Here is a 12,852-nt window from a genome sequence, read left to right on the forward strand (position 1 = left end):
TGGAGCGGTCCACTTGATGTTGGCCTCCTGAGAAGTCACGTCCCACTGCAGAGCAGGCATATGCCACCTGGCGTGCTCGACCAGCAGGGGGAAGGAGGCTATCAATTCCTGCAGACCCAAGAGTCAATCTCACCAGGACAGAGGCCGAAAGAGCGGGATCATACCTCACCAAATTTGTCATTTCTGCTTCAATGCACTCTTTGTGTGTAGATGTTGCCAACAGCTTTTGGGCTGCAATAATTATCCAAACGTACAAAATAATTTGCCTTTGGTTAGAGGCTGCAACGTTACATATAATAAAGGAAACTTGGACTGGAATAAGTTCTGAAAAATATACAATTACAATCTTAAAAGAAAGCACATATTGCAAAATATGGAATGTGACACGGCGGGCTTATAACTTATCGGTAGTCTCTACATTTCTTTGGAGCATGCATGAGAACATAATTGCATGTTTCTCCTTTTGAGGAACTACAAAGCCTCCTGGAGAGGAACAAAACTAAGGTTCTTTGGCCTATCACATGAATTCAAAGCACAGGAAAAACTCAGGAAGTTGTCACATCGTTGTCTGCTCCCCACACACAAAATCCGTAACAAGAGAGGCCAAACTCTTTAACGCCTACTTTTAAGCTCTGAAAAACTGTCAAGGTTGATTGCACTTATGGACATTATGATAGCAGATTTGAATCGGCTGTGTAAATGACAACACTTCTCTGAATGCAATTGTTCATCCAGCTGAACATGGAAAGTATCACTATTTCTCATGCACCTCGCCACAGAAGATTACCCATGTTCTTTCACGTGAGGGTGCGAAGGCCCGGACAGATTGTAAACTGAAATCTATTTCTTAAAGTGAGTGTGCATGAAATTACAGCACAGCTCCCTGGAAGGCTGTGTCTAAGACATGTCACTGTGCAGCAACATGAAAACCAGAAAGCAGTTACTTTCCCGACCGAACAGTCCTAGAGAAGAATCCAGACTGTTTCAGATAAAAGAAAAAGAACCTCAGTCATCAGCCAAGACAAATGAAGAAAACCTCAGTCTTCACTCAAAGAAAGGCTTACAGTACTGGTGGCTCAATTCTGAAGTACATTCTGGACTGGATGGTCACTTTGAGATTAGCATCCAAACATCAATGCTGAATTGATTAAGTCTTCAAGTTTTTCCCCCACCAAAACTCGCTCTGAGGATTTTAATTCTTACAGTGGCACAAGACCAGGGTGCGCAATGCTTGGACCATGATGTTTTGCACCAAGCTTTACACTTCAAAATTAAACACAAGGCGGCTCAGACTATTACCAACTTTGCTTCAGAGATGAGCAACAATATTTGTGGATTGGGAACAAAAACATTGGTGATCAAGGTACATGTTTCTCAGAGTATTAACTTTTTATAAAAGGTTTAAAAAAGATAGCTTATGAATGGGGAGCTACCAAGGGATCAGCGATTAGCTACAATTGTCGCTATTCATAAGACAGGCAGACCGAAGACAGACTGTGCCTCCTACCGTCCAATTTCTCTTATAAATGCGGAGCCTAAGATATTGGCTAAATTGCTGGCGACGCGACTGACCCCGCACCTCGAGACGCTGGTCCGCCAAGATCAATCGGGGTTTATGCTGCATCGAAGCACGGCCCTTAACTTCCGACGGCTCCAGGCGGTCTTGGCACGCATTGCGACTATCAAAGAACCTGCGGTTATTCTCTTGCTAGATGCTACTAAGGCGTTCGATACTGTAGAATGGCCCTACCTATTCGCGGTGCTCCAGCACATGGGTTTTGGCTCCAAGTTCTGCGCCTGGATTCGGTTGTTATATACTAAACCCCTGGCGCATGTCACTGCTAATGGGCACATTTCGCGAGACTTTCCCCTCGGTCGGGGGACGAGACAGGGATGCCCATTGTCTCCGTTGCTTTTTGCTTTGCTCCTGGAGCCACTCGCGATCTGGCTTAGATGGGAGCACTCTATCAAGGGGTTCCGCTGGACCGATGTATGGGAGGATCGCATATCCCTATATGCAGATGATATCCTTCTATACCTCACCTCCCCCAAAAAATCTATTCTGGAGTTGTTAAACGTCTGTGAGAAGTTTGGTAGAGTATCCGGTTACAAGATCAACTGGACTAAGTCCATCCTCTATGTTCTCGTTGGCCCCCCTCCTGCCTTGCCCCTGAGCTGCCCCCTGAGGACCTCAACAAAGGCATTTAGATACCTAGGTATCTTCATCACACCAGACCCTGACGAATTCTACACTCTAAATCTTCGCCCCCTCCTTGAGAGGTTTCGACGCGATGTCAAGGTGTGGCAGACTCTCCCCATTACACTTTTGGGCAAGGCCGCGTTATATAAAATGATGGCACTTCCCCGCTTCCTCTATGTGCTTGAAAATACCCCATCATTGGTCCCTGGAGCGTATTTCAAGGCAATAGCGGCAACAGTATCCCATTTGCTGTGGAGCGGGAAGCCACCCAGAATTGCACAAGATAAGTTGACTAGAAGCTGGTATGATGGGGGGATAGCACTCCCAAATATTGAACTGTAGTACTGGGCGGCACATCTCAAACAGATTAATTTCTGGTTGCACGCCCCGCAAACTGAACCAGCATACTTCGCTGATAGACACTCCTTGGAGGGCAAGGGACTGCTTCGTAATCTCTGTAGCCGCCGCCCCCCTCCAGACTTGATAGGTCCAACGCAGCATTCCGTTCAGTTATGGTACAAAGCCAACAGACGTCTTAAGTGCTCTGGAATCATTACCCAATGACCCCACTGTGGGACTCCTACCAACTCTGCTTCCTCCGCAATACTAAGGGGTTTCAGGCTTGGGACGCTATAGGCATATCGGTGGTGGGTGATCTTTGGAAGAAGGGTAAAGTGGTGGAATTCGCCCACCTTCAAACACAATACGAAATGTCGCAGACGGAGAGGTTTCGATACTTACAAATTAAACACGCACTGCAGTCGACCATACCGACAGGAACTATTTCGCAGGAATCCTCTCCTCTAGAGGATAGACTTTTGACAGAGCACATGCAGGGCAGGGCTACTTCCTTCACCTATAGGAAGCTCATTAATAACCTCCCAGACATGACGTCCGTGTTGAGGCTGGCCTGGTCTGTGGAAGTTGGCCCCTATGGAAACTGACTGGCAGGAGGCCCTTTCCTCACCACGGGAGACTGCCATTCCCTCCAGGCTGAAGCTGGTCCAACTTAAGGTACTCCACCGCACGTATTACACCAGGACAACCCTATTCAAAATAGGAAAAGCTACGCACAAATTTTGTCTTCGTAACTGCGGGGAAGAGGGAACATTCTACCACACCATCTGGGACTGTAGATACACGACATCATACTGGACAGCAGTAATGCACACCATTTCCCAAACGATAGACATCTCTCTGCTGCCGGAGCCTCGCCACTGTTTGCTTAATGTGTGGGAACCTAATGATCTTAACCACCGGCAGCTGGACTGGGTGATGTTGGGCATGTTGATGGCGAAGCGCAACATCGCCATGCTGTGGGGCTCGGCTATATCACCGACGCTTAATAAATGGTGCAATGATATGGACGAGGCAATGGTGGCAGAAAAAGCCGTCTTCATCCACCGGGGCTGCCCCGGGAAGTGGGGGAAATTTTGGGGGGCCTGGAACAAGTTTCGTGGTGACATTTGTGAGCCTCCAGGTGTTGTTGGGGTAGAGGAAGACTTGGACTAATTGGCTGGGTCGGGATGCATGGGTGGGAAAATGTGGTGTTTAAGCATTTTATTTGATACTTGTATTACACTCAATGTAACTGAGATGTCGGATGTAGCAAAAATAAGTAATGTAAACCGATTTTTGCTGAACTGTCCAAATTGCCTTGTTTCTACAGAAAAAAAACATTAAAAAAAAGATAGCTTATACATTTTCTGGATGCATATATTATCCTTTTCATTTAAGCAATAATAAAAAGTGCCTCAATACCAGATTTACTAAAAACATATGCAATTATTGTACTCCAAGAATCAACTTAAACAAAAACGTAAGTATCCACTAGCACCAATATCCTTAATACCGGAGACTCTAATGTCAAATGTCCAACGGGAAGGTCAAATCTAAAGTCATCGGAACAGCTGACTGGTAATGAAACCTATAAAGTGTACCTTTCAAATTTACAACACTGAAACGTGAAGTGCCAACAACGAGATTGGCATACATTCCATATATCGCAAAATTAGAACTTCAGGTTTAACAAAAAACTGATATAGGTGGACCTTGGAGGTCAGAGACCTGGAGGAAGTAGACTGGGAGGTGGCCCTGATTCACATAAGAAAGGTGGCAATAAAATCCTGTCTGCGCCTGATACAGCTCAAAATCCTCCCTAGAGTATATTCTGACAGGGACCACTTACACAGTATGGGAAGGGCGGCCTCCACATTTGTCTTCGTGTGCGGCTCAAATATTCACACACTGTAGTTACCCGGTCATTCAGAACTACCGATTAATTGGTAAGAACTCCGTTGGGTGGTGGGCAAGACTATTCCTCTTGATCTCAAGTACATCCTGTTAGGGATTCCAGGGGATGCCGAAGTCCCCAGGAAACATCTCCTTTTTTATGTAACATGGGGCTTGTGGTGGCCAAGTGTAGATGCGACAGTACTGGGGGACGCCTGAAGCTCAGACATTGCAGGAATGGAAGAGAAGGATGGATCTATATATGGCAACAGAGAACGTCCTTTACAAGAGCAGGGGGTACCCGTGCAAATTTCACAAAGTGGGAGTGGGGGGATAGGGGTGAGACGTTCCGACATACACCTCCCATTGGGAGCTGCGACTTACTGGACATAAAAAATTGTTGCATTATACGTAGGGGCGTTTCTGTAACCACTACTGTAATGCCGCCCATCCATGGAAATGTCATAATGCTGCCTGATTTATTTGAACGGGTGGGGTGTGTGCATGCCTCCTTCACAGTTTAATATTCACTACATGGATAGTTTTCTTTTTGTTTAATACATAATGCAGCAAAAATGTAATCTTAAAAAAATTAACCGATATAAGGTGTCGGTATATAAGACTATGTGCATACACTACTTTATAAAACAGATTCCGAGGTAGCGGACCACACAATAAATATCCCATACATGAATAAGGATGGAAATCTGGTAAAATGTGTTGACAATTTAAGTAGCATTTAGTGAAAGACTAATGTAAACCAAACTACAAAAAAAAGTTTTACTTATCTAAAATACTGCTTCTAGTGGGGCCAATCGGAGATCAAACGCTAATAAAAAGTGCATTATGCTTAATTTGAGTGCTATATATTTAGTTGCAGTTGGGACACAACGGTGAACTCCTGCAGCTTCATTAGACAAGCCAAATTTGTACTAAAAGCCTTGGACTGCCAACACCACAATCAATCACAACCAACACAAATATCCTTAAAACTGTTCCTCTAAGACAAATTTCAATAAAAGAATAAAAAAATTAATTATAACATGCTCTTCTTGGCGCACTATGGATATTCACATGCACCCCATTTAGCTGTATCCACAGAGACTAGATAGATGTTAGAGTCCAAAAAAAATCAGTTCTTCTGATGAAAATCATCAAGAGGAACCAGTGTGTTTGTGGAGCCAATCTCTGCTCAACCCTTCAGCATTCACTCAGGTGTTAATCGTTTATCTGGTCTGCCTTACCTGTGAGCTTGACTGCGCTAAAAACAAAAAAAAAAACGTATATTTGTGTTCCTCTACTGATGGCATAACAATGCAAGAGTTTCAAAAGAAAAATCTGTTTTGATGAGAATAGGTTTGAAACTACATGCACTATTATGCACAGCAAAGAGTATGAGGAATCGGACCATTAACAGCACCCAACAGCCTTTGCTATTGTAACGCCTGCCTAGTAACCCAAACACAGGAATGCCACAGTCAAGCCAAACCGCTGCACATCTTGAATGCAAGTGTGCATGTACACCTTCCAAAGATGAACCGTATTGTGTTAAATACAGTGTGGTCCTTGCGGATACAGTTCTTTGTCCTTCTTAACGAGATCAGTATACATCTGATCGTATGTAGTTTTGAAATCGTAAACATTAGGCTTGTCCGGTGCTGGTCCTGGTAGTTTCACATGAGTCCCTGTTCCAAACGATCGAACATGGAATCCTCTTTTGCTGAAAGACAAAAAAAGTAGAATTGTTTTAAACATTTAAATCTCTACCAAGAAATTATACAACCTCAATATTTCAGAAGATGCCATAAAAAGTTTTTTTTTAAAAACACAAATGAAACTATGCAGAAATATCAACAAGCCCCCGTAAGAACCATTTCCAGTGCCGTATTTGTTTAGTAAGGAAATGGGGCATTGAATGAATTCAGAGGAGGCTTTTGAAACACAGAACAGCGATTCCAAAATAAATTGCACCAAATCCTTCATGAAGACAAGCAAGGCTTTTAATACGCTTGAAACACTAATCAAGCAATTCTGTGAATTTGTACCCGAGACAGACAAAAGCAGAGGTTCACACATTTCAATCTATACAAGTTGGATAAAGATACCTTTAGGAGTACTCCTTGACCGTTGTTAGGCGGTCTCTCATTAATACACTGCAAGTATTCCCGAATCGCTCATAGCAGTACTAGTAACAGTTTCTATAGCAGTTATAATGAACTTTGCGCATGAACAAATGTATTCTGGCTTGCAGTCAAAAAATGGCAACAACTTTATGTACCAATAGTATTCTAAGACTCATAGCTTGATATATCCATTCTGGGGGCTGAAGCACTTGAGTGTCCCAGTGACTTATTCAAGGAAGGGTTGAAAGGCGATGTGTGTCTGTCATGCATGGTCCCCACCAAGTTAGTTATTGTTTTATAGGACAAAGGGCTTAGTGTGAAAGAGGCGGAAGTGTGAGAGATAGACGTATGTAGGTGCAGACATCACAACGCTTAAAACAGAAGGTCAAGTCTATCAAACCTATTGTTAAAAGTTCTTTAAAATTGCATAGGAAAGCTTTCAAGTTTTTGATGGTGGCTGGTGACCGAGAGACAAGGGTAAATAGATACTTGTATAGCGCACTACTCACCCGCAAGGGTCTCAAGGCGCTTGTACGAATACCGCTGTGGAACCCATCCTGGCTTTCCCTGTGAGGTGTCCACTCCTGGGCACCCCCAAGGTGGAGGCCAGGCATCCTTAGCGTTGTGGGGGCCGTTGTGGAGATTAAGCAAGCTATTGCCCAGAGTTGCAGAGTGGGACTCCATGATTGGAATAGGCACCGAGGCGAGAATTATCAGGTCCGTGGAATTTTTTGAGCCCAAGACCCGCCGAGGCGGGGAATTGAACCCTGGTCCCGGGCTAGACCTCTGCATCAGGGTCTGCCGCTCTAACCATTGAGCCACACTTCTCCACCCTGGTGACAAACTACCAGAGTACCAAACATCAGGACAAATTAGGAGTACTGGAATAGGGAGCACTCAGTGGCTTTTTTGAATATGCTCTAACACTATGGTTCTAAATGATTTTGGCTCCTTGACAGTGAGAACAAGTTACTTTCTGTAACAGCATATCTGGTAGAAACTATCAAGCCGCAGATTCTTTACCTTTGAATTCACCAGGCATCAGACTGGATCCGAAAGATTTTTAGTGTGCAGTATTCTTGTGCGTCAGCATCTATATAGGTGCCACCTCGGCACCCCAACATCAGTTTTCACCACTTTCCAAGCCAAAAGCGTGGAGCCATGTAGAACACGGACACTGGTGTAGATAAACTAGGGGCCTGAAAGGGATCAGCCCTCATCCAAGTAATCTGTCCGCGGAGCAGAAAGGATGGGGAGGCTGGTAAGTAAGGAATCTGTAGCTAGAAGTGGTCTACCAGATAAGGCGTTATCGAAGGTAAGTAACATTCATCTGAAAGAGACTTCTAGCGGCAGATTCCTTACCTTGGAACAGCTACCCAAGCAATACCATCTACCGGAGGTGGGTCTGCGGACCAATTTCACACAAGGAAGACCTGCAGGACCAAACAGGCAGTGTGCCCACCCCTGCGGACCGGACTGTCCAGACAGTTATGTTTGGTGAATGTGTGCAGGGAAGCCCATGTTGCTGCGTGGCAGAGCACCTGGACCGAAACTCTGCATGCGAATAGTTGTCGCAGCTTTAGCTCTGGTGGAATAGGATTGCATTCCTGCAGGAGGTTGCTTCTTGGGCAATGCGTAGCAGATTTTGATGCAGAGCTCGACCCAGTGAGAGATGGTTTTGCTGCTGCACCTCCCAACCCTTCTTAGCACCAACAACCTGCGAAAATTGGTCTTCCACCCATAACTCACATGTGAAGTCAAGGTAAACTGACAACGCTCGACTCCAGATGGCAGAATTGCATCTACTCTACTTGAAATAAGTGACCACTTAAGGTAGAAAGGAGGCTCTTGTGCGAAGCACCACTTTGTCAGGATAGACCGAGGTAAGGCGGCTTATACAATAAGGCCTGCAGCACGCTGTTTTTAGTGTGAAAAGCCTGAGGGGGCAGTTGTTGAGAAGCTCGAAAGGAGCACACATAAAAGTGAGGACTAAATTATGGTCCCATTGCGGTATAATAAAGGGGAAAAGGGGGCCAAGACCCTTAAAAAAAATATATATATATATATATATATATATATATATCTCTCTCTATCTATCTCTCTATCTCTCTCTCTATCTATCTATCTCTCTATCTCTCTCTCTATTTATCTCTCTATCTATCTATCTATCTCTCTATCTATCTATCTATCTATCTATCTCTCTATCTATCTATCTCTCTATCTCTCTATCTATCTATCTCTCTATCTATCTATCTCTCTCTCTATCTATCTATCTCTCTATCTATCTATCTCTCTATCTATCTATCTCTCTATCTATCTATCTCTCTATCTATCTATCTCTCTATCTATCTATCTCTCTATATCTCTCTATCTCTCTATATATATTCAATAGAGGATTTAAACAAAGAGTTGGTCAGGCAGATGCAATAAGGCAAACAGAGGAGAGAGAGATCCCATAAGGGTGCCCAGAGCAGAGCCTTGTTGGACAAGGGAAAGAATAAAGAACAAGACTTCAGAAAGGAGATCAATGGATTTTTCTGCACAACATGCCACACATTTTTTTTACAACTGCAGGTGTATACCATCTTGGTGGAGGGCCGCCTTGCCACCATAATGACATTACAAAATTTGTGAGAAGGTCGAAAGCTGCCAACTACTGCCATTCAGTCTCCACTTAAGAAGGCAGAGCATTGACATGTTCAGGTGGAGTACCCTTCCCTGCAACAGAAGATCCTCTTGAAGGGGCAGCCTGATCGGAGGATCGATTGCCATGCTCAGTAGCTCGGGATACCAAACTCCACACCCAGGTTGACTCAATTTGGTCATTCTTGATCTTCTTGAGACCTCTGAACAGGAGTGGTATGCGTGGAATGTCATAAACTCCCCTCCAGATGAAGAGTCTCCAGGCGAGAGTAGCTTTGGAAACTCGAACTCAAAAAACTGCTGACATTTCGCATCCGATGGAGGTTTAACATATCTAACCAAGGCGCGCACGCGCAACCTCCGGGTGGAGACGTCGTTCCTGATCCCCTCTGCATCGACTGCTGAGTTAGTCAGCTCCGAAATTCAGAGAACCTATCAGGTGTTGACCCACCAAGGATATGCCTTACTGTTCCAGCGATGTCCACAGGAGCAGGGCCTCTTGACAGAGTTCACAACCCCGCCCACCCGGTTTGTTGCAGTACCACATGGCGGTGGTGTGGTCTGAAACCTGCACTAGCCTTTCCTTGATGAAAGGTGGAAAGGCTTTCAATGCCAGTCGGATCGCATGGAACTCCAGCAGGTTAATATGGAGTCCAGATTCCACAGAAGACCGGAGTGCTCAGATCTCCACCTCTCCCTGATAGCAGCCCCATCCCAGGAGTGGCGCATCGGTCACTACCGTCAGCTCTGGTTGGGGAAGGGAGACGAGTCTGCCGCTGACCCAATCGCAGTTTATAAGCCACCACTGCAGGTCCTTATTCTAGATCTCAGAGGGAACTGCAAAGTCGGAGAGGTTCCCCTGATGCTGTGCCCATCAAAACAAAGTCTCACTGCATCAGGAGTGTGTCACAAGCAGGAGGCCATGAGGCAGACAGCCTCAGTCTGCCTTACCCATATCCAGGATAGAGGCTAAAACATTGATCGAGCCTGAAAATCCTGGCCTCAACATTCAGGAGGTTAAGCCTCATACTGTACTGTGTCCAGAATAGCTCAGATGAAAGGGAGGGTCTGAGAGGGAGCCAGGTGTGACGTGGGAACATCAAATGTGAACCCCAGTCAGAACAGGAGGTTCGCTGTACTTTGGAGGTGGGGGACAACAACCTGGGACAAGCCCACCTTCAACAGCCAGTCAAGATAGGGGAAGACTGGCACCCCTGACCTCCATAATGAGCTGCAACCATCACCTTTGTGAACACCCGAGGGGCACTGGTAAGGCTAAAGGGGAGCACAGTGAATTGAAAGTCCCTGTGGTTTACCGTAAACCACACTACGCCAGTGGGCAAGCAGGACAGGACTGTGGAAATAGGCGTCTCCTGTGTCCAGGGCAACCTAAGCTATCATGAGCATATTGAATTTGTCCTCCTTGAGGAAGAAGTTGAGGGCTAGAAGATCTAGGAAAGGACGATGGTCCTTTTCCTTTTTGGGGACCAGAAAATAGCAAGAATAGCAACCACGGCCTACTATGGCACCAGAACCCTCAATGGCTCCATTGGCCAAGAGAGCCAAGACTTTCATGAGGAGCAAGGATACATGATCCTACGTCACCTGGTCATGAGATGGTGGCATGAAGTCAGGGGTAGTCTCAAAGGGGAGGGAGTAGCCTTTTCTGACAATCTCAAAAAATCACCTGTCCATTGTTATGGACTACCAGTGAGGCAGATGATGGCAAATCCTACCGTCAACTGGATGCCCATGGTCGTAAAGGAGCAGATTAGGAGGATTTGGAGGCTTCAGACCAGACTACTGGCTACCTGATCTACTAGGTTGGTGGGCACCGCAGCCTCTCAGAAGATGGGTAGCACCCACAGCTTGGTGGCTGGGGGGGAAAATGGCACGGTTGGAAGCCCCTTTCGCAGCCAGGAAAGGCAGATTGGAGGTGACATGGGGCTGCTGAGAGGCCCAAAGACTTGGTCGTAGCCTAAAGGGCTCCATCGAAGGGCATGTCCACAAGGGAAGCCTGGACATCACCCAGAAAAGCCATTTGTCCTCACACAGGCCCAGAGCCATGGTCCATGAAACTGCTCTGTCCAGTGAGTCCGTTATGTTCACTCCACAGCAAACTGAAAACATTGCTGTGTCTCTCCCATCTGCAACATCCTGGGAGAGAATTGACCTTGTCACCTGTGGGACTTGCGGCAGCACTTGCACAACAGTGTCCCACAGAGTGTGGGAATAAGCGCCCAAAAGGCATGCAGTTGAGGTTTTGAAAAACCAAGCTCTCCGGGGTAGGGTGTTGGTTGAGGAAGTTTGGGTTGGACGCGGCTGTGGGCTATTGGCCTATTCACAGGACGCCCTCTGTTGGGTTTGGACAGTGCGGGCATTATGTATTTTTTATAAATTGTTTTTTTCATTATATTTTGAACCGTCAGCCAGTCTTAACAGTTGAGTCATGTATATAACATATATTACATTGTTACAGCACATTGTAGATTTCAAACATACGGAGAGTACATTCAGGGATGTCCATGTCCGCCCTCCATTCCGCCAACGTGGGGAGGCCCTCCCTTCCACAGTGTCTGGCAACGACACGTTTGGCAACTACTAGCCCCAAATTGCACAATAGTAGCTGGTATCTAGAAATATCTACTTCTGTAGGGATGCCCAAAATAATGTACTTGGGGTCTATAGGTACCTGTACCTCTAGTATCTTGCTCTTGCACTATTTGGTGCCAATATCTTTGTAGGCATTTCCAAAGAGTGTGAATATAGGTGCCGTGGCTAATTTTACAACGCAGGCAGTTCGGTGTCTCTGCTCTACCCATCACATGGACTCGCGCTCAGTCATAGTACACCCTGTGCAGGACTTTAAATTGCATTAGCCGTAGACCGTGCTTAGTTGCAACCTCTCTTGGGTGCATCAATGCTGCCTCCCAATCTATTTCTTCTAGGGGGGCGGTGGTTTCCTCCCATTTATTTCTAAGGGATACTAATCTGTCAGGAATGGTATTTATCAGGTTTTTAAAGTCCACAAGACTGTTTGGTGGGTAGCTCTTCCTGCAGTAGACTCCCTTCTAACGGTGCATATTCAGGAATATCGGTGAGGTCTGGCTTTTATGCCCTCCAGGCATGTTGTAATTGCACATATTTATAGCGTTGTGTATGGGAAAGTTGGTATTCTGCTTAGAGGTCCGCAAAAGACGGTCTCCCCCCCTTAATTATGTTACCTAGCGCTGCAATCCAGACTATGTCCCATCCCCTGAAACTCGGTAATTTCCCCAGTTCAGGTAGCAGTCTCCCTTCCCACAATGGTGTGGCTCTAGTTAATCTTTTCCCCCCACTTAATTTGCCTTTTGCTTCTTTCCATGCTCACTCGTCGCGTAGTTGGCAATAAATCTCATGTCCCCCCATCTCCATATAAATAATGAAGGAAAGTATACTATTAAAATTGTAACCACTCTAGTGCGTTTGAGGGGTGGTCTTCCGGTGCATAACACCATTCATTAATTTCCACCAAATGAGCCGCCTGATAGTAGGCTTGGATGTCTGACAGGGCTATTCCCCCCCTATATTGTATTGGTTTATTTGTAGGATTTGTAGCGCCACTCTGGGGCGGCCCCCATCCCATAGTAGTTTCTGAAGCTCGTCAGTGATGGC

At 45.7% G+C, this 12,852-nt stretch overlaps 1 protein-coding gene across 1 annotated transcript in view; it reads right to left on the minus strand.

Moving 5' to 3' along the window:
- The window catches only part of SSU72 (SSU72 homolog, RNA polymerase II CTD phosphatase), a 247,418-nt gene that overhangs the window by 151,949 nt on the left and 82,617 nt on the right, over positions 1-12,852 (minus strand). Inside the window, exon 2 of the mRNA XM_078642411.1 lies at positions 6,009-6,152. Coding sequence (XP_078498537.1) covers positions 6,009-6,152 — 144 coding nt within the window. The remainder of the gene's footprint in view (positions 1-6,008; positions 6,153-12,852) is intronic.

The sequence above is a fragment of the Lissotriton helveticus genome, chromosome 5_1 (genome assembly GCF_964261635.1).
Source record: "Lissotriton helveticus chromosome 5_1, aLisHel1.1, whole genome shotgun sequence".
Taxonomy (NCBI): domain Eukaryota; kingdom Metazoa; phylum Chordata; class Amphibia; order Caudata; family Salamandridae; genus Lissotriton; species Lissotriton helveticus.